Source organism: Accipiter gentilis, chromosome Z (genome assembly GCF_929443795.1).
Source record: "Accipiter gentilis chromosome Z, bAccGen1.1, whole genome shotgun sequence".
In the NCBI taxonomy this organism is placed as follows: domain Eukaryota; kingdom Metazoa; phylum Chordata; class Aves; order Accipitriformes; family Accipitridae; genus Astur; species Astur gentilis.
This window is the reverse complement of record NC_064919.1, coordinates 44,040,453-44,065,634: the sequence shown is the minus strand read 5'-3', so window position 1 is coordinate 44,065,634 and position 25,182 is coordinate 44,040,453. Positions and strand designations below refer to the sequence as shown.

The 25,182-nt window shown below is 41.6% G+C and overlaps 1 protein-coding gene across 4 annotated transcripts in view; it reads left to right on the top strand.

The window, feature by feature from the left end:
* Positions 1–25,182, top strand: part of NTRK2 (neurotrophic receptor tyrosine kinase 2) — a 213,529-nt gene that overhangs the window by 134,298 nt on the left and 54,049 nt on the right. The window contains exon 13 of one of the 4 annotated variants that reach the window (XM_049795660.1): positions 10,638–11,091. The exons of the other annotated variants lie outside the window; for them this stretch is intronic. Coding sequence (XP_049651617.1) covers positions 10,638–10,648 — 11 coding nt within the window. The 3' untranslated portion in view covers positions 10,649–11,091. Of the gene's footprint in view, positions 1–10,637; positions 11,092–25,182 lie in introns of those variants that run through there. 4 annotated transcript variants of the gene reach the window in all.

The following is a 25,182-nucleotide window of genomic DNA, read 5'->3' as shown; positions in this document are numbered from 1 at the left end:
TAAGTGCACATTATTAAGAAACGTGTGTAAAACACAGTTATCCCTGAGCACAAGCTCACCCAAAGATGAATTTTGGGAGAAAATGGTGAGGAATATAGTTGTCCACAATAAGAATCGGTTAAGACAGGGTAGTATTTATTGCAGTTGCAGTATGAGCAGTGCTGCTTTTCAGCTGTGTATAACATCTTCACACCTCCCCCTGGTAGCTGTCTCTGAGGAATTAAGGCTGTCAGTGCTTTGAGACAGTGACTTTTGAGGTGGTTTAGCAGCTTGTGTCCTGGAGGAGATTGTGTAGTTGGCTTTACAGGTTTGCAGATCTGCCTAGTGCAGGGAGGCACCAGACAGCGATGGGTTACGTTATGCCTAGAGCCATCAGAACTGCAGAAGGGTCCATGGCCCACTCGGAATATATGCATACCCCTCCTATGTGTATGAATGGGGTGTATTGGCTTGCATGTCAGCCCACACCCCCAGCAGGAGTTCACCTGCTCTGTCCCTCCCTTTCCTACAATATTTGTACTCTGGCTATCAGATTCTGTGAGAGAGGTGCTTCCCCCACCGCATCGCACTGGTGGTGGATCTGCATGGCTGGGATGCAGAACGCTCGTCCTGCCGCCCCTACCCTGTCTGGCCCTGCAAGCAGGAGTGCTTATTAGCTGCTCTGGGGTGTCTGATCTTCCAGACTTTTTTTACTCTGTGGTCTGTGCAGCTTGATTATCATTCTGTCTTAAGAAACCTTGAGAAACCAGCAAAAATGCCACCAAGGTTCATAAGGTCCAAATACATTTGGTTTAGTTTTGACAGGATTTTGCTAGGGAGCTCCTCATTGTCTCAGGCTTAGCTACATGTGTGTTATGGGCAGAGGGTAGGCCAGCAGCAAATGGAACCTAACAGCCATTTAAAATGTTCTCAGAGATAGAAGTAACACGGTAGTATTCAGAAATATTCTGTAATATTCTTCAAATAATTTTTTTCAGCATTAACTTAGTAATTAAGCCTCCCTCTCAACAGACTTATCATTTTCCACAACAGCAGTTTGGGAAAAATGATAAGGCTGTTTTTTTCTCACTGGAAGGTGTGTAATTAATATACCCATTTTAGTTCAGACATATATGCTATATAATAAAATACCTGAGCTCAGCATTTTTGACTCATTAAAAAAATATGATTACGGGGGTATACAATTCCAGGAACACACTTCCATCATTAATTAACAGATTTAAAACCCCAGCCACTGAAATGTATCTTTATGATCATCTTTTAGAGCCCTCCCTTTCACACTTTCCCTTAAGCTAGTTTTCTTTTGATTTGTTGGACAGAAACGAGAGCACCTTTCGATACCAGCTGCTCTCTCAGCCAAGGATGCCAAAGGGACCTCTGCTTAGGGAGACTATGACTGAGGGGAACATGGAGAGACAGGCAGCCCTTGAGCTCAGTAGTTCTGGGCCGTGAGGGTTGCTATGAATTTCTCAGCCTGTTTTTGAGCAGGACATTCCAGAGGATGGGTTATTGCTCTTCAAAGACCAGTGTATGGATTAAGTCATGAGGCATACAGATCTGGTGTGAGGTGAACACTTGCTAGGTCTTATCTCTAGCCCATCAATGCCCATAATAATTGAAGACTATTATTTGCAGATTGCTGGGGAATCGCTGTGATTGAAGTAAAAACCCCTGCAGGGCAAAGAAGTGTCAAATAACCTAAGTCAAGACCCTGCAACAAGGTCTGAAATCGTTAAAGTTCTGTTGATGAAAAGTTGTGCAGTACCTCTGGCTAGCGACGCCCAATAGTTTTGGGGGGCAATTAAACATTTAAATGGAAAACATATGCATGGGGGTATTGTTTGCATTTAGAAAAAATATGTGGTGTATACATACCAATTACCAGCTGTTTCTGTAAATTGCAGTGGATCTCTGTATAACTAATAATCTCTCTGGGGATTTTTTTTTTTAATTTCTGCATTTCAGGAATCTAAATTCCATTCTCAGATGTGAGGTAGGCACATGAAAAGAGCATCTCAAAGGCATTCAGATGCTAAATCACCAACTAACCAGTTTTCTGAAAAGCTCCTGAACAGCTTGAAGTGTAAAGTCTGGTCAATAGAAATCAGAGTGTTAGTCAGCTTAGTACTTTGGACAATTCCAGTAAATGATTGCTTCGCCTTTAGCTACCTAAATGCCTTTGAGAACTGGTTGCTGGAAACTGTTGAAAGTCAGTAATTGTACAGGTCACAGGGTGCAGGAAAAGGCTTTCTGTCTCCAAGAGGATCCCTTGAGTGGCACTGAGTTGTACTGGAGGGTTGGAGTCAGAGTTAAGGAGATGGGAAGCAAAGCTGTCTTCACAGTGGCACTTCCTTCCCCTCTTCCCTCCTCCCACCTTGGTTTGTTTCCCACAGCACTGGAAAGAAAGAAAGAATGGAAAATAGGGTGGTTGTTTCTATCACATGGTTATTTATTCCCAAGATTGGATAGTGAGAAGCCAAATCTAACTTCAAACAATCTCCAGTTTGTATCAGTTTGAGGGGAATACAGATTTGACAGAATTTTGAACTGCCTTTATGAATACTTCTTTGAGCTACAGTTTCAGTTAGAGACTTTCTGAAGTGAAGCCATTCCCACACAGCTCCTTTCATTTCTGAGTGTTGCTTAGGATTTGTTTAGATTTGGTTTCTTAGGCTGTCTTTCAAGGATGTGCTCTGATTTTTTTGGTGCCCACAGCTTGGAAGGCCTGTGGCTGCCTTAACAAACAAAAAAGAAATAGCTGAAAACAATACCCATCAAGGGGAACATGTCCCACACAAAGTAGAGAGAAACAGAAAAAGAGAGAAACAAATGGCGAAGAAACAAAAGAACCTCAGTCTCAGCCTTTGGCAAAGAAAGAACAATACATGACTGATTTGCTCTGATCGCTTGTGCGGGAGGGCATGATTTGTCTTGTCCCTGTTTTATTCTCATCAGAAGAAAAGTAACTGTTTTGCAGTATTTGCAGTCTCCACTTAAGAGGCTGTTGAGACTGGAATAGCAATGGGATTGCCTCCAGACAGAAATGCATTGACCAGCACTGTGTGGGAAAGCTTGAGAAGCTCCTGCTTGGGTGGTAAAGTACAAGGCAAAAGCTTATGGGCTTATTCTTTATCCTCTGATTTAGACGTGGAAGTACTCTGTTACACAGAGTTGCTCTTTCCAGGACTGTCCATATTCTCATGTGCTTGTAATGCTTCAGTCTGTGAGTTCACTTGTGCAATGGGGAGTGCACAAAGGTGCTGTATCAGCAGGTGAAACTAAAATGATTTGTGTTATTGTCCAGCAATGCCATTCCTGTCTATGTTGATGATAAATTCTCACCTCATTTTGCATACTGTATCTGCTCAGTTCAGGAATGGACAAATTGCTACAGTGGATCTCAGCAGTAACTTTTCTGATACCTAAAAATAGCTGGTACTGTACCTATTATGGAATGATAGAATTGTTTACTTTGGAAAAGACCTTTAAGATCATCAGGTCCAACCATAACCCAATACCACCATGCCCACTAAACTATGTCGTGAAGTGCCTTGTCTACATATTTTTTGAATACCTCCAGGGATGGTGACAACACCATTTCCCTGGGCAGCCTGTTCCAATGCCTGACAACCCTCTCAGTGAAGAAGTTTTTCCTAATATACAATCTAAACCTCCCCTGGAGCAACTTGAGGCCATTTCCTCTTGTCATATCACTTGGTACTTGGGAGAAAAGACCAGCACCCCCCTTGCTACACCCCCCTTTCAGGTAGTTGTAAAGAGCAATAAGGTCTCCCCTCAGCCTCCTTTTCTCCAGACTGAACAACCCCAGTTCCCTCAGCCGCTCCTCATAAGACTTGTGCTCCAGGCCCCTCACCAGCTTGGTTGCCCTTCTCTGGACACGCTCCAGCACCTCAATGTCTTTCCTGTAGTGAGGGGCCCAAAATGGAACACAGCACTCCGGGTGCATCCTCACGAGTGCCGAGTACAGGGAAAAACCCTTCATCAAATAAGTATCTAATCAACCTTAACGAGTACGTTTCTTCCAGGTCTTCCAATATGTAGAGATTGGCTTATGCTCTGTGACATAAAGTTTTAAGTACTAACCCTGTCTAATAAACCAGCAGATATTCCCTTTATGGCACATAGCAGCTTCCCTAACATTAACAGCAACATATTTATATTCTCCTGTGGCTGAAACCCACACAACCAGGAGAACAGAGGAAAAGAGGGATAGGAAGCAGCTAAAAGGCCAGAGAGGCTCGTGGCTCGCTGGCACCCCCAGCCATTACAGCAGAGAGCTGATGCTCATCTGTCCTGGCAGGCAATGACGTGGAACAGTGTTAGCATCATCAGAGTTGTGTTAGTGTCCTGCACCTAATGTAATGACCAGGATCAGCCTTTGGTAGTGCTCAGAGGGCTCTACCCCCGCTGCATTCACAATGTGCCTGGAGAAGGGACTGCTGCCCATCCCTCTGCAGCAGGGGAAGGGCAGAGACAAGTTTGCCATCCGTCAGCTCCTGCAGCCTGTGGCTGCCTTTGACTTCAAGTTGCTTTAATTCTCTGGCCACCACTGGGGAGGTTGGATTCATGGGCTGGACCCCTTCAGCTGCCACAGCCAGCCCCAGCAGGCATCACACGTGAAGCCCAAAAGCTCTGCGCTCAACTCAGCCTTGCAGGAAGAGTCCTTTCAGTCTTGTGCCTAAACCTGAGAGGAGACATCAGGTGCTTGTTTTCAGTGAAGTGTGGTTTCAGACACAGTAAATCGCAGTTCTCATCCTGAAGATGTGGTGTAGGAGCACAGACTCAAGCCTCAAATTCACACAGTCCTTCTTGGAGAACATACTTCCTTTTTGTCTTGCCTTTTGCCTCTGGAAAGGAAGGCACGAGTCTTTTGCTTTCCTTGCAGATGCAGTGAATCCTTCTGCAAGCTAATCTGAATTCAGCTGTTTGGAACAATCCTTATTTTACTAGAAGGTGACTGTTTCTGAACTCATTGAAGTCTTTTGCATTATGCATTCTGATGCAGCACATTTCCTTGCTGGAATTTGTTTCACACGTTTATCACAATGTTGTATTGCACTTTAAGGTTGTAAGTTTTTGCCTCTTTTAATGGCAGCATTTTAGAGAAGCCTGCATACTGAGGAATAAACTCAGTGCAAAATAAAGTATATCTTTCAGAAATGAGGAAGGAGGCAGAAGTTTCAACTTTTCTTTGCAGCAATAGCTTTCCTCTAGAGGCTAAATCCAGAATTGATTTCCCATTTTGATCAACATGAGTCTTTCCAGCCTATTGATCTCTGTGTTTTCAGTTTGGCCTCAACATCTGAAACAGGACTGTGGTAAATGGCTACATTAAACAGACTGGTAAGAGATTTACCTTGGACTGGTAAATTTCCTTGACTGCAAGATAGGATGGCTTCAGGATAGACCAAAGCACACAGGTGTTCATTGCTCCCATAGAAGACAGCTTTGCCATCTCAACTCTGCAGCTTGTGTTTATTGACACAATATGTACACAGAAATACGTAGAGCACTTTCTATGGGAAAAGCATCGGGTGTTTTTCTTAATAATGGAGAGAAAGTGTACAGAGTCTTTGAATTTTATTGGTTTTGGTCTAGTCTTGCGATGGACTCTGCCTGAGTGTGTGGTATTTATTTTTCATCATATATAAATAGCTGTGCCCACCCACAGTGAGTTCTTGGTCTCATTAGACCAGTCATCCCATCCAAATGACCATAAAGGCTTTTAAGAAATATTTTGTTACGCTTTCTGTGACCTTTCTCTAGAAGTATGCTGTATACAAGCATACATGTTAAAATCCACACTATTCATTAGCTAAACCATCTCAAGAGCTGTCTTCCTGAAACTTTGATTCTTCCACGAATGCACCCAAAGGCTGTGCTGGGAGACATTTTAATGGCTGAGAGACTACTCTCTGCCCTATGATAAAGAAATACGGCAGCAGGCTGCAGCAAAGCTGTGTCAGAATAGTTCCCTGAATTTCTCTCCTCTTACAGAGGACTTTTTTAGGTATCTCCCTCAGAAATACAGACAAATTCAGAGAAGTGCTAAGAACAAAGATGCTGCTAAGAACAAAACTCTCCATGCGGGAGTTTTCATTTTTAAGAAAGAAGGGCAATTATTTAAATGGAATGCAGTCTAAGGAAAGATAGCAATCCTGGGTTTAAATCTTTCCTAGATCCCCATGCTCGTATAGTAAGAAAAGGAAATATTAGTTTACAAGGTTGGGTATAAACCCTCTGTGGTCACAAGCTGCTCATCATTCCCTGAGCTGCTTTCTGCTGGCAGATCTGGAGAAGCCATTTCAGTGCTGAGCTGAACTTGGAGTTTTGCATGGCATGTCAACTGTCTGGGTAATCAGGCTAAGAAGGCCATAGATCAAAGCCTATCTGAACATGTTTGAGCCAAAACCAGCAAGGACTGATTTCTTTGTGACTCAGATTCTGTGATGGAACAAGCTTTATCTAACCTCATCTGTGACAAACTTCATTGTCTCTGACAAGAGTGTATTTGAAGTTAGCTTTTGGGTTGTTGCTTTTAAGTAAACTAATGAGGCATTTAATACTGTGCAAGCTAAGAATTTCTGCATCCTGCTACACTTGAATTATTGAAGTTCTTAGTGTGTGGTGTGTTAAGTTGTACAAGCTGTAGGATGACTAAATAAAATCGCAGTTCTGGGCAGCTAGTACTCAGTCTGATCCACAGAGGGTGATGGTGATTCATAGGAGACAAGAGTTTCTTCTCCCCTCCTTTTCAACCCAGTGAAAGGTGGTAGAGCAAAGCATCATGGAAAAATAGCATAAAGACTTACGAAATGCACACTGTACCCCTGAATGCAAAAAAAAATTAAGTGTATGAATATATTCAGTCTCTTAACATACTCTTTTATAGCAAGATTACAGAACAAAAGAAAGGCAATGCAGACTTTTAACATTTTCCTTGTTAACTTTAACAGGCAGCTGCTCTGTATGGACAGAATTTACTATATGTCCTCAGGCTTTTCTACAGGGGATACTTCCTGTGTTGCAAACATGGAGAAAATATTCTTATCTCTAGGTGTTGTTTAACCCAGCAAACATGTTGTTAGGGGTGACACTGTTCTACACATGGCATCATAAATATAAACTCTGAGACACAATTACTAATAAAACTCATTAGACAGGACAAAACTGAACCAACATCATAAAGATGAAGCAGATAAATACTGCCCAGACAATAGGGAAACTGCAGGGAAAATACAAAAGCCTGTGACTTGCATGTATCCAACCAATAACCAGTGAGGCCTCCAATAAGAAGTGGCACCCTGTGCAACAGTTATGTGTACAAATCTCCCTCTCCCAGACAAAGAGAAGGAAGGAGAGGGTGCAGGAGGAAAAAGGAAATAAAAGATAAGAAAGACAAAAGGGTAGGCCTGTTGGTCATTTACTCCAATTAAGCCAATATTTTGCAGCTGTGCTGGTCCAAAGTTCAAGCAATTGAAGTTGCTACCTAGGTTTTGCCCTCCCTGACTTGAGGATTTGGATTCAGGGAGCAAAAGGATTTGGGCAAATAGGCTTTGCTTTTGATGCATTACCTGACTTGTTAAAAGCAGCAGTGTTTGATTAAGGATCTTTTTAATTGCTTTTCACTAGGCTGATGTATTCATCGAGCTTCCCTTCTTTTCTGCATTTCATCCTGACAGCCAGCTAATTGAATGTCCAGGTCGGGTTGGGAAGGGAATTTTTTCCATGCTCTCCTGGAGCCTCAGTGAAAAGAACTGGAGGTTGGCATGGCATGGCCTTGTATCTGCAGCTTTAACCATTTGTTGATTGGTGTCATAGCTTTTAAACTGATGTTTATTGCTTCTCTAGATGTTCAGGAGGGAAGTCCTCTTGAATATCTGATGGCATTTCATTATGGTCATAATTATAAAATACCTTGGATCTTTGGGGAGTGTGAAGGATCAATAGCATACAAGACAGCTGAAGAACAAAAAGCTCTTCTGGATCACAGTTTATTTCCATACCCATCCATGCCCCCCACCCCCCAGACCCCAGCTGCTACTTGTGCTGTTGGAAATATGGCAAGAAAGATTACTAGGGTTCTGGGATAAGGGAAATGTAACAGCAGTGCTTGTGATTATTAAAGGGACTGGATATTTAAGACATATCATGATTTGCATTGGCTGCTGAAAAGCAGAGGAGCCATTCTGCAGATTTTCTTTGTATTAGGAATATTTATGTAAGAGCACCAACCTTACTGAAGATGAGATGGCCCATCATAATCCAAATGGTGGATTCTAGCACAAAAATACTGCTGTATGCAGAACTTTTGCTCTTCCAGAGGATTTGCACATTGAAGAGTATCTGCGGTAGCATAGGAATTAAATTGCAGAATCTTTCTTTGACGGTTATCATTTTGTTCAGTCTGGAAGAGATTTTCTGAGCAATTACTTTTATCTCACAGCATTGAGATCAGGACGTAAAGTTCGTTAAAAATCAATTGTATTCAAATCTTAGGTTTTGGTTCAAACTTATATAACTTCATTAGATCTTCCTTACAACTTTGCCATGCTTAAAGCTGAGTTTTAACCTCCATTCTAGACATCTTTTCCACTTCCACATGATTTTTACTGGATAATTTTCTTGGGAGTCAAATTTGGTAGCCTCTGGATAAGAATGAGGAAAATGGTCAGTGGAGCAATGCGCTGTTGTGCAGGCATCCTGCATAGGCTTCTGTATGAGATTGGCATCCAGTTCTTCATTTGATGGTAGCCTTGAAACGGTGGTTCCTCCACCATGATGCAAAGTGAGAGAGGAAGGTCCTAGAGCCTTTACCACCTTGTACAACTGGAATAATGCAGCCTTTACTGAATTATTCCATGTTCAGTACAACTCTTCCCCCTCCAGAGTTCCAGGGTAATAGCTGATATTTTAAATGCACAGAAGTAAAGCTGTTCAAAAATAGACTCTTTCTCCCATGGGAGATTTCAGCATTTCAAAATTACTTTCTGCTATAAAATCAGAACATAAGTTAAAGCAGAGGGCACTTGATTCAATTTTGTCTCAAGTTTCAAATTGAAATGTTGAAATGGAAAAATGTGCATCTTCAATAAAATTTAAATAAACTTTCCATTTTAAAATACTAAATTATTTGGACAAATATTTCAAATTCGTTTTGGGGGGGAAGTTTTTTGCACTTTGGCGTGTTGAATTTGATTCTTTGTTTTAGAAAGCCAAAAAGGTAACTGAAAATCAGTATTTTCCTGCTGCTGAATCTTTAAAACTTTATTTTACACCATTAACATTTTTCAGTCAATTTTTCAGCTGGCTTTATGCTGAAATCGGTGCTGTGGGAATCAAAATTTTGAATGTCTTGACTTGTGTTCAATTAATATTTGGCACATTTTCTTTCATTCCTACACCTGTTTCCATTAATTTTCTTGTTGAACTTATCTGTGAAGGGGAGGGACTCTAAAAGACAAAAGTGGTTGTATGTAACTGCAAGTGATATCCAACAAGTCCAAATCTTCTTGGATTAAAGGGTGAAACTCCACTGAAGTCAATGGAGCTTTAAGTATTGGCACCAACAGAAAATTTGTCCCATGGAGTGCAAAGTGTATTGTCACATCTTGAATGCTCTTCATTCGCATGATAGATGTTACTAAAGGTGTTTCTTTTCAAGCACTTATGCGTTTATTATTTTCAAAACCCATTTCCTCAGAGAGGTCAAAAGCTCTTCTCATCACCATAGGGAGCCCATGGGAATTTTGGCATTCTGAAGTACAGCAGGTATCCAACCGCATTAAAATGTTAATGACTTTTTTTTTTTTTTTTTTTAAACCATGCTTTGGTGGAATCTAATTATTTTTTGATTGGAAGGAAAAACATTCCAGCAGGAAAAATGTCACATTAAAATCAGATTACTTCCAACTAATCCATAAAAGAAATTCCCCTAGTGAAAAGGCCCTATCTCTGATTGCTTTATATCACTAGTGTGATGCTATAATATCATTTTTATACCATTTTTTTCTGGCAATTTTTGGTATTATCTATGCAGAAAACAGATTGCAGATCTCCTCTGAAAGCCAAATGTTTTTTCCTGCTTGGCTGTACAGTAAAGCTGGAATTTTCCCTCCTTGCCTATGTTGATATTTCTCCTTCAGAGCAGAGAACAATGCAATTATTTATTATTATTTGCACGCATTAATTCAGAGCCCCAAGGTCCAAACAAGACCTCACTGTGCGAAGCACTGTGGGACTCCACAGCTGCAAATAACTCCTGCCTGAAGAGCTTTTGGGCTATAGTCCCACTCCTGTAACCTGGAGCTAATTGGCTGGCCTGTGGGCAGGTTACAGACCTGGGGCTTCATGTACAGGGTGAAGTATGGGGGAAGGATGCTTTGTTTCCTGCCTGCACAAGCAGGGGGTCCCAGAGATTAAATCCTTTGCCCCAGCTCACACAGGAAATCTGTGGCTGACGCTGAGGTGGAAGCCAGATCTCCTGCGTGGCCCCCTCAGCCCCTGACCCATCCGTCCTTCCTCCCTGGTGTCATGTTGGCCTCCAGCGCAGAAACTTCTACCCGAGGAATTTTCCATTGAGTTCTGCTGCTGATGAGTTTCTTTCTCACCAATAGGTGGAAACTGACAGCCCGGTTTCTCAGGTGACACAAGGAACGGTTCTGCCATCCCAAATGAGGCAGGAAAAACATCACGCAGAACAAGGAATTTTCCATAAGAAACTGTACCATAGCAACTGAAAAAGACGTTGAAGCACATTACATTTTCTCAGCTTGTTGCAACCTGTGCTTTGATGCAACAGGACATCAGAAAAGCGAAGACTTGGGGTTTTTGTTTTTCTTTTCCTCAGTTACTTCTTTGGCCAGGAGAGTGATTGCTTTAACTGGTGCTGCTTGATCATAATGAATTTATTGCAAGATTGTGTAACCTTTCCACATCCATCTCCAAAGTCTGTGCCAGAGCCTGTGTTCTGGCATGCATTGTCATGCTATAGCTGGGGAGGGTGAAGGAGCTACATCTGCAAACTTCCATAAGAGATCACAAGCTTTTGAAATTGTAGGATAACTAACCAAGTGGGATGCAGAAATATTTCCAACAGGCTGGCAGCTGTGCAATACGTGGCATCGAAATAAAGTTGAGTCACTAAGAAGTAGTGATAAATAAGCTAGCAAAAGTTTCTGTCTTTTTTTTCTAAGCATACCCCAAATATGATTGCCTAGTGTAACATCAAAAAACACTGTGCAGAAACAAGTGGCTGTGGCATTGGTTTGGTTATAGACAAATTCTTGCTGTACTAGGGATAGCATTTAATTAAAATGTTCTGTAAAATCTTTAAGGGAAGTCTTTGCAGGGCAGATGTTTAGCTTGTTCCTGAGCAGCTGTAACAGGCTTTTCAGGGTGAAGACGTCTAAATTAACAGGACCTAAAATGCTTAAGTGAGAAAACAGGAGAAAATCTGATTAGCACTACTAATCAACTGAGGTCTGGAGATTCCCTTTCTTTTGAACTGGAGCAGTTTAGTCATCTTCCTTTTCTTTTTTTTCAGAGTTCATACTGCATGCTGCCCATATTTAATCTCTTGTGTCCTTTCCCAAGCCTATCAGCGGTTCAATCTTGCACTCCTCACTGGAGACAATAAACTCCATGATGTGGATGTTCTTTCCCAAGCCTATCAGCAGTTCAGTCTTGTGCTTCTCACTGGAGACAATAAACCCCATGGTGTGGATGATCCTCCTCTCCTATATATCTGTAGATACGAATTACTGGGTGGAAAGCTGCAGCATATAGCACATTTGCTATGTATGTACAGTCTTCATTCACACTCACAACGTGTCCAATTTCTGAGGTATTTCTGAGGCAAGATGTACCTCTTTTCTGTGAAACTGCTTGTTTCAGGTTCCCCTCGATGCCAGTGACAGGCCTGTCACTGATTTGGGAAAGTTGTATCAGACTGCTGCGGAGCTGGGCTTGAACTAAAAATGCTATACTGGAGCAGGAGTCATCACAGCTGTCCTTAACTAGGGCTGCTTTCAGCAAGGTCCGTATGTGAAAGCACAGTACTTTTGGTGCAGTAGCAGGGATAATACAGGTTCTCAAACCACTTGTTCCTAGCTACTGTAGCTAGCTTTCAACTTGGTTAATTATGGGCAAAAATACCATTCAAAATAGTCTGGAGAAGAGATTTTTCCCAATGATGTTGTTTGGATGCTTAGCTAGAATAGCTCTCATTAGGATGCAGTTTACCATTTTCCCCAATTGCCACAGCAACTGCCATTTCTGATGCCTGCTTGGCACAATATGAAAGAAAATGATTCCAGTAGCTCCTGTTCAGAAATCTCGAATTGTTTACATTTATGAAGGTGTGGAAAGGGAGCTACAGCAAGTAGTTTTGAAGTGCTGGTTGTGGTATGTTAATCCCTGAGGGCCTTTTTATTTTTATGCAGGATTGTACATAAAAAGACTGTAAACTAACAATGTACAGTCTGGAATAAGCAAAGAATTAGGGCACTTCGTGAAGCAGCAGACCTCACATTTTCATAGGTTTATAGCAAGTCTCTTTTTTTTTTTTTGGTGTGTCTTAAATTAAGGGATGCTGTGGGTTTCTTAATTGCTTTCTTCAGCAGCTTGTCCTTGTGACTGTTCATCTAGAAGGACTCCACTGAATTTCCCAGTTTCCATTTTGTAAGTAAGAGCAGGATTAGTTTCATGGCATACAAGATAGCACTGAAGGCAATGCAAGAGAAAGTGTTGTAAAATCTTTTTTCTGCATGTGCTTTTTTTCTTTCCAGTTGCTTTTATTTTTGACTGTATTATAATGCACTTAAACTTTAAGGAGGCCAGAATCTGTAAAAACAAAAGAAAGTATTCATTGCAGCCAAATCTGTATCTGAAGAGTTTCCACTTGAGATTTTGAAATCAAGAAAGTGATGGCAGCGAGGAGTTTGGGCCATTGTTTTCAAAATACACCAAATAAGAACTTTGACAAATACAAAACTTACACTTAATAGCTTTCTGATACTGTCCAAAGAGAAAATAATTAATATTTTAAAACCCCCCCCCCCTGTTATGAAACAGCTAGGTAAGCATTTCTGGACTTCTGGACTTATTTTCGGGGGCGGGGGGGGGAACGGGACAATGATAGGGGGATTTACTCAGCAGAAGCCTCATAAGAGTTGTTAGCCAAAATGCTGATGACAAAAACCTTTTCATCTCTGTGTCTAGGTTTCAGAAGCAAATGATGTTGCCTCTCTGTAGTTTCTCTGTAAGGAAAAATGCAAATCAGTAATGGTTATTTTTGCAGTTAGAGCCTATTAGATTCTTGGAACATGTGGCTGAATTACTATTCTCCTATCGAAGAAAATGTTACAACAAGGGAAGAATAAATGCAACAGAAGCAACGGTGAAAGCAACGCACTAGCCTCTAAGTTAGGTGAGAATTTTAAGTGGGAAAATACTGGAAAAAACACCTAATAAATCTTGAAAATGGTTTATAAATAATTATGTTAGCTTTTGACCCTTCCTCTTCTGCTTAAAATTCTCATCAGAAGGGCAGGCTAGAACCAGAAACAGAGTCCTGGAAATTGCTTGAGGACCATTTTGTGGATGCTGGACTACCAAAAGGCAAAGTAGCCCTCCAGCACCCTAACAGGCTTCAGACCAGTCCCTCCTAAAAGCAGGTCTGTACTTGCCCTCCTGCTGGTGGTGGTCTTGCAGGAGGCAGCAGTTAATCAACACTGCTTGTAAAGTGGTCTGTTAATGTACCCTGGTGACATCTTGTCTGAAGGGCTAACAATAATGCTTTGTGTACCTCAGTGTTTTAGTTAAGTGCAGACAGTGTGCATATCAGTGGACAACACCCGTCTCTTAGCTGCAAGTGCCAGTTCTGAGCAACTTGAGGACAAAAATCCAGCTGTTTCACTAGTAACAATAAAATGATGGTAATTTTTAATATTTCCTTTACTGATAAGTAGTATCTGGTGTTCTGCCATTATAGTTCAACAAATGTAGCAGCCATTTGTCTTGGTTACTGCTGCTCAAAATGCTTTCCAAGTACATGAGTATGTAGGCAGCTGGTATTTATTGCTCTGGGAGAGAACTTGAACTTCAGAAGGAAGCAGAGAAAAAACCCTACATTTTTGGCTACCTTTGTTCTGTGCCGACTACAGTTGCTGTAAGTATCATGGTGTACAGTAGTTGGAACAAAACAGTTTTGTTTTTTAAAAGCAACAGTCATACAGATTCTAGGTGAGAAGAGAACTTTTCTGGTGCATGCATTTTTGGCTTCTTGCAGAGATTGCCAGAATTACATTTGCATTCATTTCAGTCTACAACAAGTATTACAGAAGATTCAACTGTAAGTACTTTCCAAATATAAAGGGCACAGGGGAGAAGGTGACTGTGATTTATGATGACATTAAGCTTTTACAGAATATCATACGTGTGTACTAGCTATTGCCATAAAATTAACTGGTACTAATTGGTCAGAGCTGCCAACTCAGTCTGCTTATGAGTGTAACACTCTTCTTTAGGTCATGTTCATTATACTGACATCGTATGTCAGATCCTGAATAAAGTTCATTCAGCCATTTCTGCCGTTCTTCTTGTTTTCCCTGCTACGTATGTGTGCTGCCATCAGTGAGAGTTCACATCTTGGCAAAGACTGGGTCTGTGTGCTTTGGGATATACGTGTCTCGGGTATCTGCCCAGTGGCCACTTCTCCAGGAACGGTGCTATGGGAGGGCATCCTTCATTTGAATCATGCCTGGTGTTTTCATTTTCTTGGAAGCTGACTGGAACAAAATGTTCAAAGCTCTTTCTTCCTCCCTTTGCTCTTTTTTTTCCCCCTCCCTCTTTCTGTCTTTCACTTCTATGCCTCAAAAGGCTGTAACTGGATTCATTATTGTGTGATTACTCAGCAGTAAACTTCTATGCATTTTGCTTCATTTGGGCAGCTCCTGTTCCTTAGTGACAGCTGCTTGGCTCAGCACACTGTAATTATCAACTCAAAACCAAGATGCTTTTAGGTGCTGAAAGCACATTGGCAAAGACTGAACTTGTCCTCAACCTCATCATGGGCCACAGCTTTAAAAGATCCCATTTAGTGGCTGGTTGGTTGTGTTGTCACTGTTGGTACTGGGGGTCTGACAGATCGTTATCATAGAGGACCTGTGGGAAGCTGTTGTTATCCTAAAGGAGTACAGGCCCTTGTTTTTCATTAGCTGCTGACATATTGTATAGTTGACTTTTGATTAATGTATCTGTGTTCATTCTCTTTCTCTAAAATAAAGTTTTATTGATATATGGGAGGGGGTTTATAAGTGTTAGTGAAAATTTACAAAGCCCTTATTTAAACAGATGTCTGAAGGAAACTTTGTTGAGAAACAGACCTGTTGGTTTGTTGTCTGTAGTGGAACCAAGGCACTCTCTGCTCCTATTTTAAGCCTACCTCTGTTTGGCTTGCTGACTGGACAGGCGTGCTGTATGCTGACTGAGTGAGTGGTGCCTAGCTGTCTGCAGCCATGGGGGCATACAGAGCATGCCATTGCCTCTGATCCACTGAAGGGCAAGAGGCCCAGGACTGTATGGCATGCAGTCTGCTTGCAAGGGGCTGTACGTAGTTGAGACTTTTGCTCCCTCACCAAATTTGTTTTAGCAGAGAAGGAGGACTCTTCCTTCTTTGTCTGCAATGTAGAGAAACATAATTTAGAGCTCAAGTGAGTGGAATGAGATTTCTCATGTTCTCTGCTAGATCTGTCAGCTAGTTGTGTTAGTTTTCATGTTACATGAAATAACATGCTGATCCAAGAGGGGAGAAGAGAAAATATGTGATGTTTTTGCAAGAGAAATGATCTGGGAAAGTCCTGCTGTTCCCATTGTCAAGCCACAGCTTTTCTTTTCTCACTGTATCAATGGGGCATGTCGGGTTTTCTATCAGAGCTATTAGAATAGGCATCTATCCTACTGCTATTAAAAAAGGCTTTGAAATGTTCTCAAATCCTGCTGGGCTATAGTTTAGCGTAACTTACAGAGCAGTTGCAAGTATGAGCACCACTGTTTGCTTAAGCAAAGCTCCATGTAAGGGGCATGACATAGTCTCATTCATATCCTTCCCTAGGATTTGGGGAGGTTGTCAGACCCTGGAGAATGATGAGAAGTCACCCAGGCTGTAGAAACCTCATGACCTTTACACACGGAATAATTCGTGTTTTATAAGCATACACATTACAATCTTAGTCCTTTGGAGGATGCAGGACAGAAAAAATAGGTCAGCAAAGGAGGTGATGTGTGGTCTACAATAAGGAGATCTTTTTAAGCTTGAAAAACGAAGCCATGTGCTATATTTGTATGGAAACAGAGGAAGACTTATTTTTCAGCGCATGTGCAACAGGACAAAAGAAAAGTAATCTTTTCTTTGCAGTTGTTGAGGATCTGATCCCAAAAAACCCTCAGCATGTTCAGTCCTACAAGCCTTTAGTGACTTCATTTGAATGACCTCTAAGTGAGACCTTGTAGGGCTTGTGTTTGAAGCTAGTACCATGTAATAATCTTTTGACTGTTTTGTGGCTGCAGTAGAGGTATCTGGCACAGCCCAGCAGTAAAGACAAAGTTTCATGCACATGCTGCCAATTACAACTGCCTTTGTTACCCATAAGTACTGGGACTCTGAAACTCTTAATAGGGGCTGAGGGAGAAATGCCCTATGGGGATATTGGCCTCTCACTACAGGAAAGACATGGAGGTGCTGGAGCATGTCCAGAGAAGGGCAACCAAGTTGGTGAGGGGCCTGGAGCACAAGTCTTATGAGGAGTGGCTGAGGGAACTGGGGCTGTTTAGTCTGGAGAAAAGGAGGCTGAGGGGAGACCTTATTGCTCTTTACAACTACCTGAAAGAAGATTGTAGTGGGGTGGGTGCTGGTCTTTTCTCCCAAGTGATAGGACAAGAGGAAATGGCCTCAAGTTGCTGCACAGGAGGTTTAGGTTGGATGTTAGAGGAAAAATTTCTTCACTGAGAGGGTTGTCAGACATTGGAATAGGTTGCCCAGGGAAGTGGTGGAGTCACCATCCCTGGAGGTATTAAAAAAGCACGTAGACAAGGCACTCAAGAACATGGTTTAATGGGCATGGATGATGGTTGGACTTGATGATCTTGAAGGTCTTTTCCAACCTAAAGAATTCTATGATTCTGTGATAGAAGCCTCTGTGGATGGCATGCCCTAGCAAAGAGGTGTGCCAGCCTGTCAGTGAAACAAAAGCAGAGCAACAAATGCTTCACCATGGAAGGATGCAGAAATGCTGAAGGACAGAACATCAGTAAAACGGAATAGCCTCTTTTCAAGGTCCGTTCATCTTTTAAGATGATTTTGCTCATCTCTCCTGTCTCATGGGGCAGTATAATGGTTAGTGCTAACCCTTTCTGTGTTCCCAGAGGACAGAGGGCCAACTGAGGTTGTTTTGTTTTCAGTGTATAGGAAGACTCAAGACTTGTTTTCTCTCCTTCCTGCTGATTTTGTTTCTCAGTGAGTAATACAAGGATCTGATCAAAGGGAGAGAAGGTTTCTATTGTTTGTTTACAACACCCCATGTCTTTATTTGTCTTTTGTGGGTCCTCCTTGGAGATAACCAAACCTGTAACTTTTCTCTGGGTTTAAAGGCCATTTATGGCAAAACCCAGGAAAGGGGGTGGTATGCACAAAATGATAGGAGCAAGTAACCACGTAGGGGCAAAGCCTTAAATATTTGCAGTTAAGGAAGCAGGCAGAGACTGAACCTTCCTCTAGGGGAGGAGTTTACCTCAGTTGGCCCAAAGAAAGCAAAACATGGGCATGCATAAGATTCAGCTTTCCTCATGGAAAGCCACAAAGTGTGCTGCACCCTGATAGAACTGTGAAAAGTGCTCTGAAACAGGATGAAAATTATTAGGGAAAGGGTAAATAATATGCTTAAAAATGATATATAGAAGACTGGGTTCTCTCACGCTCCTGCAATATTTTCTCTATTGTTCCCTTTTCTTTCCAGCACAATTAACTGCAACAGGGCAGACCTACCCATCTAACACAGCAGATCAGATGGTATGCTAGCTTTTAGTAAAACAGTTCAGCAAAAGGTAAAGATTAAGTATGAGCTTAACTTTTATACAAGGGGATAGAATTTGAGACTGTGAGCTAAGCACATGATTTATTGCTTCACAGGCTTGAAAGCTCCATTTACTTTTCATATTTCCTTTTGGAAGGCCACCAGTAAAACCCTTCTGTCCTCCCTTATATTGAGGTACAAAATTATTTCCTTTTCTTTTTAAAATGAGAAAAAAAGCAAAGCAGAGAAACCTACATCAAAAATAGGACAATTTTGTCTGAATTTCACCTTTATACCCGCTTAGGCCAATCTTGAATATGGCTTAGTCTCTGAATGTATGGTGTTTCTTTCAGGTCCTGCTTTTCACACTGGAATCCTGGGATGCTTTTCAGACTATGCCTGTTTCTGAAAACAGAGGTAGAAAAGAGTTAATACTCTGAAGACAGTTTATTAGCCCTTCTCCCCAGCAAGCATCTATTATACGATATATGCTACATGGTACTTCCCCATCCTTTGCTGAGTGCTTCTCTATCTGCAGCATAGAAGATCCCTAAAGATTAGTATCATGCTGAAGGGAAAGGATTTCCTGGTCTGAGCTAAGAGAAGGGTGGTGGTGGTGGTGGTAAGATCATTGTCTCCAGTTAATATGGAAGATGGACCAGATTTGCACAATAAAATGATACTAGCAGAGGTTTTATACAGCAACACATGCACAATAGTCTTTAAGTTTTACAATCATTAATTGTTTGGAAGAAGTGCATTGAGATTGTCATTTACAAATTAAGTATATACACATCTGCAAAGGCAATGTTTGCTCCAAATTCCAGCACAGTTTTCTGCTTAAAGCTGATTTACCATACTGTGCTGAAAAGCTGTTAGTAGGCTGGAAGCAGCATAGAAAGGGAAATACAGAGCAATTAATATCTCTTATTTATTCTGAACACAGAGCACCAAATTTAGCTTTCAGTTATTCTGATATATCCCAATTGTTTTAGCATGTAACAGATCAAATCCATATTTAATACATATTTATTGAAATAAAAAACAGTTTTGGGTTGCTAAGGCTTGAGTACCTTGTATACCTTAGTTTTTGTATGCAAGGGCAAATTCATGCCTGGAAGAACTGTTGACTTTATTATTCTTGTTTTCCTGAAGGGTGAATTTAGCTCATAAGGCTCATGCATTTAAAACAATGATAGCATTGTTATTGTAATTTATTATTAAGTAGCTCTTATTTGATTATAAGGATCTAATCAAGTATGGCAATATGCCTATCTGTAGCCAAACTGAGAGGGCCTTGGCCAACTAAAACAAATCAATTACCATAACAAAAGAGTAAGATAAAATGCCTCACCAGGAATCAAATATTAACCCCCAAAAGACGTCAAACACTTGAGTTTCAGCCAGAAAAGAGCCACGCCAGCTATAGCAAAATGAGTTTACAGTGGGCAAGAGTTGTGATGCTCCTGCCACTGCAGGCAGGTGGGGGAGGACTGAGCATCCTCCCAGGAGCTGCAGCACTGTCACGAAGGGAAGTCTAATTCTCAGCCAAGACAATAGAACCTCTGCGGTTTAAAGTATGGATCCTGTGAGGATTTAAGTTGTAAATGAAGCAACTGAAAAGTTAAGCTGCAGCATCACAGGTTTATTGAATTTATCATCAGATGTAGCTCTTGACAGCTAGGAGATGCCTGGGAATTATGCCATTCCTGTGAGTACTCACAGGTTTGCCTTTCATAAATGTCTCTGGTTCTTCCAGGAAGACCACTGCCTATTAAACTTGCCCATTAAATGTCTCCTCAAAGCCTACTTGGGGTCTGATGCCTGTGAAAAGTCTAGCAAATCACTGATCACCACTCAGGGGTAACTGTTCTACAACTGTTGAATTAAACTGTTCTTTTTCAAAGAAACAAAACAAAATTCAAAATTACTCAGAAGCCATACTTGTATAGGTAATGTGACAAGGCCCAAGTGCCTTTCTGACCTTGTTCTTCTGTGGATCCTCCATACTCAGTTTTCTATAACATGCACCTTTCATTTAGAGCAGAGTACCTGAGGAACAGGTTTTCTGTTGGCTTATTTTCTTTCTGTTAAAGAGATGTGAGTTGAATCTCATCTGTGGACTATGTATATGAAAACATGCTGCTTGTTTGTTTGCACCTACAATAGCTGGGCACAGGTCTTGCATGAGAATTTGTTGCTGCTGTATGGTAAAAATTAAACAACAATAGCTCTACACAGATATGTAGAGAATAATAAGTCATGAATGTTGTATCAGATAAATATATCAAATAATCAGAAATACAGTCTCAGAACTGAGCTGGCCCATTTCTGCATCCAGGCAACGCTGACAGGTTAAAAAGGTTTTTTTGCTTTTGTTTTTTTTTTTTTTTTTTTTTTTTAAAAAAAGTGGTTGTTGTCTTTTATTGCCGTATTTGAGAGTACATATCTCAATGTGCCAAAATTTCTGCTCTGGCAATAGCATGCAGAACTGTCGAGATGCTGCTACTGCAGAATCTGATGGTCATTGGGCTAGACTTGCTGTCTGCTGTTTGTAGTGATTTTGTGTCCTCCTGCTATGGAATTCTCTCTGAAATTCCATCCCTCCTTTTATATGAATGACAAATTCTGTACAAATTTGGTGTACTATCTGAACAATCACCCAGCCATTTACACCTGTTTTTTCTAGTAAGTTCTTAGAAATATTTGAGTCTTCACAGCTGCAAGAGAAATGGTGGGAGAAGAAATGAAGAAACTCACAAAATGTCTTTCTGTGGCACCTCACATCACATCACAAGTTGAGTGTTTTTTGCAGCTGCTTTTTTCTTATGCAGCTGTAAATATGTTTTTAATATTACCTTGCCTGGTTACTTGGCATCTTTAAGATCCTCATTCTCTTCTCAGAGTCCTGGCACAACACATTTCATCAGGACTGTTCCACATGTGTACTGCTAGCAAAATTTTCAACAATATCCTAGAAAGCAGACTCAGCAGATGATTTAAGTGGGCATGCAACACGATAGGATCTTCCAGTGTTGGTAGTTCAGTGAGTAGTGATGATGGAGCCTGCCTGCTGTGGCTCTTACTGTCCATCAAATAGTGAGTCCATATTGCAGCGTCTCCGTAAGGACAGATCTCTGCTCTGCTGTTCTCATGAGGAATATGGGAACAGGCCTGGAACTTAGAGCACTTGTGACATTGTAACTGAGTGAGGTGTTCAAGATGAGACACACTGGTGCATACCACATAACTATGTAATTTTTGTGCTCTTTAAGAAACCCAGCCTTAAAAGGACTAGTGTGATCTTTGGATGTGCAGAGATACAGGGAGCTGATTTTACGTTTTTATCACAACCTTGTAGATAGTGATGCAAGAACGTGGCTTCCTGTTCGGGAAAACAACTGGAAACAACTTATTTTGAAAGGTTGATTAACTTTTTTCCAGAGAAGAGCCATGAAAATTACTGGTGAATGGGAGAAAATGTTTTCCTGGGAGGGGCTTCCATCTCTTTGCCTTACCAAGGAAGAGCAAGAAGAGTGTTGATTATGTATATTTGATACTAGACCTTAAAAGGCTGTCAAGCTAGCAGAGAAAGTCTCCTAAAACCCAAGGGAGGGAGATGCAAGCCAGACAAGCTAAAAATTAAGAGACAAAGAAAAAGGCATGCATTTTTATTAGCAATGAAAATGATTACACATTACGGCAAGTGAATAGTTCAGACTTTCAAATCAAGACTGGCACAGCCGCTTTCTGGAGGCAGTCTTCTGCCAAGCACCAGTCATTTAACTCAATACTATGCTCCATGCTGTGCAGAATGTCAGCTTAGGTGGTGTAATGGTCACATGTGGTGTAAAATGTCCAGACCTATTGTTTGTGACCAAAGGAAAAACACTTTCAGTCTGTCACAGCATTTCACTTTTTAATTATGTGCAGAAACATTTTAATAATTTATACTGCTGCATGTGCTGCTGTCCATGGCTGGAATCAGTCACATCCAACTGGGTGAATTCAGTGTGGTGAGGTGATCCCAAGTTGCCTGCTTTGCTGGTACCCACTCCAGAACATGGTGTGACCCTCTCTGTTCAGCCTCGTCATCAAAGATAGGTTACCTGGAGAGTGCAGTCCCATGCCTGCAGATAGTGTTTGCAGGATAAGCCTCGGAGGCATCATTTCCAGTGTGACGTGCTGTTTGTTAGTGAGTGAAGCACCTAGAAGTCCAGCTCTATTGGTAGGATGTCTCCAAGACCTTGAGATAAGAAGAGAGACCTTTTCTGCAGTTGTGCTCCCTGTTGCCAGCCGATTCCCTGCAGTCATCTGTGGGAGCACCCTGCTTCTATGGCCGTGGCCATGTGGTTATTATTTAATACCACAGCCTCTTTTCAGCATTTACTTTTGTTTAATTTGCTTGGTCTCAATATTTTATGTTTCATTTTTCTCTTAAGTGTTTCAACTCAACTTACATTTTAGCTTAATATAATGTATTTTTTACAGTAATCAGACAAGCTCTTTTAAACCAGCAATGATATGTTCTTAAAAGTATAAATGGCAGCTCAAAAGCAATCACCATTTAGAGTCAAAAGAAGGAAAATACTTAGTCGCCCTTTGAATGTTTGTATATCTTTGCCGGTGAGACAATGTTATGAGACCACTTCTTTGCTAAACCAGTTATGCCACCTCTTTGGCCAAATTCTGCTTTGTTTCTTCAATGCAAATCCAGGATAATCTCTTGGACTTAAGCAGAGATAATTTGCTTTATCCTGATACTAACTGAAAGCAGATTTTGACCTGAATTTTTCAGTGTATCTTCTGCTGAAATCTCCTCCCACTGAAGATGGTGTCATTATGGCTGGGGCACTGAGTGTGCTAAATGGATTTTTTTCTTAGCTTGTATTTCTGTCACATCATATGTGTTTGATTTACTTACATTGTTGTTATATTTAATCTCTGCCCATTTAGTCACATTTACTGTCCTTTTTTATTTGTTTAGTAACTTGGTGCAGCTCAGAAAGGTAACAGGGATGGATAGAGTGTGACAAGTTGTAAATATATTCTGTGCAGATCTCTTCTGCAGCTTGCTGTGTTTCAGTTTTGACAGTTTGTTCTATGGGATGGGTTGTTTATTCAAATGCTTGGTTTATATAAGAGCATTTAGCAGCAGCTGTAAGTGTACTACAGAGAAGTATTTGATATGTTTCTTATTTATTTTTTCCTCTATTGTTTGTGAATTCCTCCAGGAACTTTGCAAAAAACTTTTGTACTGCTAGGGCCAACGTTAGGGGTGTGCTGGGTTCAAAATGGAGATGAACCCCACAGAATTCAGAACGCTGACTGTTCATCACCAGGTCTTTGGCAGCTGTGGAGAGAAGCAAATGAAAAACTGCCTCTGCTGTAGTTTTGCTGCTGATGCCAGTAGGACAGGATCTCAGCCCTACTCCCTGTCTGTGGGCTTTGTGGACATTTTAAGATGGTGACACTGGTAACATGGAGCTGAACTTCTCTCTCTATGAAAGGAAGAGAGGCATCCTCTTGGTGATACTGGTCAAGCAAAGGGAAAGAGAAGAATTCTTCAAGAGACAGGGTTGAATGGCAGCTTTGGCAGGGGCTAGAGGGGACTACTCATTTATTAGTAAGCATTTTTTAAAGCACAGGTGACAAAGGTGTGCCATGCTCCCATGCTCGGGCAGTGTGCCGGGGCAGCGGTCCTCCCTGATTGTCTGCCCTGTGACCAATATTAGCAGAGGTAAGGAATGCCAGTTAACTTGCGTCCGTGGGGAAAAGTTGTGTTTTGGTTCAGGCCTGTCTTGTGCTGACTGCATTTTGTGCTTTACCTGAAAAGCCAGTGCTGTGGAGGAAGTGAAAATGCAAAGCAAATTCCTTCTGACTGCAGGGGAGCTGCTCAGGTAGCTGGCCAAAGCAAGCATACCCATATAAATGCATCATCATGATAAAACTTAGTCTTACGCTAGACCAGAGTTTGACAAGAGTGAAAAACATTGGTACCTTGCAGTCTCGTTTCATGTATACTTGGTTATTAATGGGATGTGTAGCCTCTGCTGGGAGACCTGGCATCAGAGGAGGGGGTGGGCAATGTCAGCTGCCAGCTGCAGGGACAGGAGCAAGCCCTTGCAGGTCTGGTGTGGCATGGGAAGAAGCTGGCTTTCCTCACTCCACTCCCAGGGCATGGTGGGCTTGTTTGCATGCTGGCCTGGGGGTTTCTGGTAGGTGCCAGCTGGGTCTGGTGGAGGTCTGCTCCTTGGGTGCACTGCCCGCCTGGCAGACTCGTGATGGAGGTGCCTGGGGGCACCTCTCACTCTCCTGGCTTGCTCCAGCGCCCGGCTCCCTTCGCATGCATGCACATGGACACGAAGTGCATTTATATGCAGTGCACTCAGGTTACATCACCATAGGCTCAGGTGGTGGGACACACGTGTTTTTCTCTTGTAGACTGTGGGCCCTCTCTCCAAATGCTGCTGACAGCAATGGGGACAGTCTGTGCCATTTCTCCCCACTGCTGTTACCAGCAGCACTCAGTTTTCCATCTTTTAGTAATGGAGGCAAGGTGGTTTCTGCATAAGTAGTCACCCAGTTTGGAGCAGGCGTGTGGCCAAGCATGGAGGCAGGGGTTGGTCTGCATCTGAATATATCCTAAATTATTGGCACAGTTCAGTCCTGGTCCCTGCAGTTAAGCAGCTGAGCTGAGACTCATGCCTTTGCAGAAGCTGGCCTGATGCCTGTGCACTGCTATTTACTTCACTGTGTTTAGGATTTAAGCTGCAAATAGGCTTTGTCCAGGTAGGGTTAAATTTCAGTGTTTGCAAAAGCAGCTAAGTGCACTGAGGGTAAATTCATCAGTAGATGCTGACTGTTTTGTACAATTTCAGCAACACAAGCTGTCAACCCTGTTGAGTTGGCCAGTTAAACTGCCCTTAGAGCTGCTTTATTTAGCTTGAACATTGCAAATTAGTAATGTATTCTACAAAATTTGGTACAGTCATTTAAATATTACATCTTTTAGTGGAAGCTTGTGCTGAAATGAGAATGTAAAATGAGTCAAACAAAAATGCTCAGGGACTTAAACGTCTGAATCAAT